Raw genomic sequence first — 4,367 nt, forward strand, 5'->3', positions numbered from 1 at the left:
CAAAATCTAACAAAATATGATAAGTATAATAGTTATAAGTTGATCACAAAAATAACAAAATATTACGATATAACTAAGAGATGCAGAAGTATCAAGGCCATGCATTCCTTGCTCCACTTGCACCACCAGTTCCAGATTTCACAGGTGCTGTCCCATTCTCTTCGATCCACCCCTTAAATACACAACCAAATTCCCATTCACCAAGAAGACTATCAGGCCTTAAATTTCTAGTGGCCATCTTAAGGTCATTAAATGCAAATTTTCAAAGCCGAGAAGTAAATTTAAGTTCCTCTTCAAGTTTGGAAGTGGATGTATTACTTTCTGCAGTACTGGTTTTAGTTGATGAGATTGCGGTAGTATGTTGGTCTTTCTTACTGTTGGCATATATGCTCTTTGCAGCAGCACAGAACAAGTCTAACAAGATTGAGATATGCTAATATATTAACAAATTATAAGCAAGATATTAAATCAAATCATTCTGCTATAGAAGCATATAAAAACCCAAGGAATAGAAGACTAATAGTTCAAACGTAAATAACAAAAAGATCACTGATGTATAAAAAACTAGTTGGGAAATAATTATTAATAAGATGAAACCAGTATGATTAGAAATTTTATATAAAAATCTGAATATCGGAAGCAGGCCTCCCGTAACCGCGACTGCTCGAACAACTTTTAGCTATCATTAGAAGGAGATAAATTTAGGAACCAGTGTTGGCACTAATTCAATGTAGCTCAGCTTGTACAGGGCAAAAAGAATAAAATATACAGATATATGGAAAAATAAAATAAAAGAAGAACTTGGTCGGATGGACCAAGAGAATTTGCTAATACAAGGATTTCCAAAGCATGGTATGGAACACATAAATTGTAGCCCATAAGAAAGATATTATCAAGAGACAAGCTATCAAATATGTCTGTGTATGGAATAATGCGTTGGGGAATACAACACGGCCAGTGCTTTAGCATGATATCATCATTTACCCAACATTTTATAAATTATTTGAACTCCTAACCAACAAGCTCAAGTGCTTTAGCAAATCAAATACAAGTAGTACAATTTTTGGCTCCACCTCATTTACCAGGTAGATAGTTTTATATCTTTGGATCTACACCATCCTGACACCTCAACATCGCCTAAATCTATTTACAACAACTATGTAAAAACTTTTTATAACTAAATATATTTGGAGCCTGGATTCCTTACGTGCTTCAAGGGAACGAAAGAGTTTGAATGAAAACAAACATGAACCAGTAAATTCCAAACCTGTTAGAGTAGGAATGTGTTTGTTTTTATCTCACCAGTGTATCAAACTAATTTATAAGCAATAACAACATATAACTTTTATGAATTAGGACATGCCTACTTTTATTTTTATATGGGGCAAAATGTTTGGATTTCATCATACCCAGCTAAAAATCCTCTACACAAATGAAGAATATTACACAATGCTACAACAACAATAAAAAACATCGACAATTATGACCCCTAACGGTCAGAAGAAAATGTACTATTTAGGTAAGCGCTTGTAGTTACTCGTGATACAAATTGGTGGTTTATTCATTTATTTTGGCACGTGCAACTCACCACCAAATTCTACATGTATAATCCAGACAAAAATTCATTATCCGGTTTCTAACTATTTAACACTATCCTATATAAATGGTATCACCTACAGTATTATAGATAATCACCAACATAAATCCATATTATATTCCCACACTACCACTCCCTCAAACTCAAGTTCCGCTTCACTAAAATTAGCTCAACTTAGTTCAATTCCAATAACTACAACATTTTTCGAGACAAACAAAAACCTCAAACCAACACTCAACTCTTAATCACAATATAAATACATAATATTACATAAACTCGACAAAAATGACTCACGTCCTGAGCCATTTGAGTAACAATATCCGAAAAATCCAAAGCAACTCCTTCATCATCCTCCCTATCGGAAAACTCAACCGAATTAATCGCCAATTTGCACCTCTGAAATGACAAGTCACCGCGAACCTACAGAAACACAAAACATGAAATCACACCATAAATTCAACAAATTCATCAAATTCAACAAAAAAAAAACACTCGAAACATCGAAACAATCGTATACCATAGACCTATAAAGCTCGTAGAGAAATCTAATAATCGGAATCGATATAAACAGGGCACACATCCCCCCCAAATTAGGATTTGAAATCCCCATAATTAACAAATTAAAATTAGAATTTGTAAACAAATAATAAAAAAATGCACTAAAATTAAGGATTATAAACCCCAGATTAACAAATTAAATCGAGTTCCTGTAATTACACCTAAGTGGAGCTTTGAAACAAAGCTGAAATGATGAAATAGAGTTTTAAATGAGAAGCTTCAGTGAGATGTGCGGCGGGGAGAGGTGCGGCGGCGAGATGAGCAGATGAGCAGCAGCGAGAGAGTGTTTTTGTGGAGAGTAAGATGAACTTGTGTTTATGTTTTTTCTTTTCTAAGTTTTTTATTTTAATTTATGTGGGTTATTTTAGGTAGAGAGGGACTTTTCCCCCGTTTTTTTAAAATTTTTTTACATATCTAAGGAAACATGTATAAGGGTGTTGGCCTACCAAATATAAGGCAACATTTAAAGTAACATTTGGTTATGATGTTGCTATATATCATTTTTTTCAATTTCATGCCACATAAGGCAACATTTTTTGTGGCAACATCATTTTTGGTTGTTGCTGAAGGCCATTTATGTGGTAGTGAGATGATGTCATGGCCAAGTACCTAAGGGTCGTGAAAGGAATATTGACTCAATTTGATAAATGGTATGCGGAACATGTACCGAGAGAGAAGAACACTACGTCCGACACCCTTTCCAAGTTCACCTCATCTGAAATCGAAAACTATCCAAGAAGTATCTACTTCCAAGTCCTGAGGATCCCGATAATTCATGCTATAAACCTGATAACACCAATTAGTTTGACTAGTTGATGGATTGACTCCATGGAGAACCACCTTAAGACGGGTTGGCTACCGGATGATGCCCAAGAGACACACAAGTTATCAGTAAGAGCATTGATGTACTCTTTAATTAAAGGTCTTTTATGTAAGAGGTATTTCGTAATCTCATATTTGAAGTGCTTAAGACCTCATTAGCTAGAGGAGGCACTGAAGGAAGTCCACGAAGGGATTTGTGGACATTACTTTTGGGGCAGGGCCTTCACTCATAAGATAACCCAGCTGGGGTTTTACTGGCCATCAATATTAGCCAGTGTAAAGGCTTATGTGAAAAAGTGTAATACATTCCAGAGGCACGTTTCTGTAGTTCGACAGCACCCAGAGAGGCTTACATCCATTAGCTCCCCCATCCCCTTCGTAATGTGGGGAATGGACATACTAGGTCCCTTTCCTGTAGCATCGGGAAAAAGGAAGCTCATCATGATCGTCATTGACTACTTCACTAAGTAGATTGAGGCCAAAGCACTGGCCAAGATAACCACCAAGAAAATTTCTCAATTCTTCTAGGAGAATATGATATGTCGATTTGGAATCCCACACATCCTCGTTACGAATAATGGGCGATAATTCGACAATGAAAAGTTTAAGGAGTATTGTAATGATAACATCATAGAACTTGCATTGACCTTAATTGCCCATCCCCAAGCAAATGGGCAAGCTGAGGTCGCTAATCGGATCATCCTTGATGGACTAAAAAAGAGGGCCGAAAGCCCAAGAAACACTTGGGTGGACGAATTTTTAGCTATACTCTGGGGATATCATACTACCTACAAAAATACAACTAAAGCTACCTCATTCATGTTGGTCTACAGAGCCGACAGAGTGGTGCCCCTTGAGATCACCCACGGATTATCAAAGGTTAAAGCTTATGAAGCGGGAATTAATGAAGAAGGAATGAGGCTTGCTCTCGACCTTTTTGACAAGGTCAGCGACGAAGCCAACACCAGTAATGCAAAGCATCCGAACAGAGCCTCCCTTTACTATAAAAGGAGGGTAAGAGAAAGGATTTTCCAACAAGAAGACTTGGTGTTAAGGAAGATTGAGGTGTTACGAGTTGGCGAGAAAGGAAAGTTAGCCCCAAATTGGGAAGGTCCTTAGAAGGTCACAAAGACAATGGGATGAGGATCCTATAAGTAAGAGACTTTGGGCGAAGATGAGGTCCCCCGAACATGAAAATATGTTCACAAGTAAGATTGCAGGGATGTGGTGGGATATAAGTATATGGTTAATCATTCATCATTAGAATCATGATTTTTGTGCACTCAGTTGGAAGTTTAAATTGTAAACCCCTATAAAAGCATCAACTTTAAATCTAAACAATTTTTTTAACCTCAGCCTTGAAAATCAACACAATCCCTCAACTTGAAAC

General features: G+C 36.7%; 1 protein-coding gene across 1 annotated transcript; it reads left to right on the forward strand.

Moving 5' to 3' along the window:
- Window positions 1-2,983: 2,983 nt before the first annotated feature.
- On the forward strand, window positions 2,984-4,096 carry LOC141666072 (uncharacterized). The gene is made up of 3 exons (XM_074472055.1): window positions 2,984-3,046; window positions 3,137-3,380; window positions 3,612-4,096. The coding sequence occupies exons 1-3, from the start codon at window positions 2,984-2,986 to the stop codon at window positions 4,094-4,096; spliced, it is 792 nt and encodes a 263-aa protein (XP_074328156.1).
- The last annotated feature ends 271 nt before the right edge of the window (window positions 4,097-4,367 follow it).

This window comes from Apium graveolens, chromosome 6 (genome assembly GCF_009905375.1).
Source record: "Apium graveolens cultivar Ventura chromosome 6, ASM990537v1, whole genome shotgun sequence".
Classification (NCBI taxonomy): domain Eukaryota; kingdom Viridiplantae; phylum Streptophyta; class Magnoliopsida; order Apiales; family Apiaceae; genus Apium; species Apium graveolens.

Excerpts from the sequence above, each read along its gene's own strand:
- LOC141666072 (XM_074472055.1), top strand. The coding sequence starts at position 2,984 with ATGGAGAACCACCTTAAGACGGGTTGGCTACCGGATGATGCCCAAGAG. Across the intron at positions 3,047-3,136 it reads AAGAGACACACAAGTTATCA|CTAGAGGAGGCACTGAAGGA; the intron begins GTAAGAGCATTG and ends AGACCTCATTAG. Across the intron at positions 3,381-3,611 it reads GTGGGGAATGGACATACTAG|AACTTGCATTGACCTTAATT; the intron begins GTCCCTTTCCTG and ends ATAACATCATAG.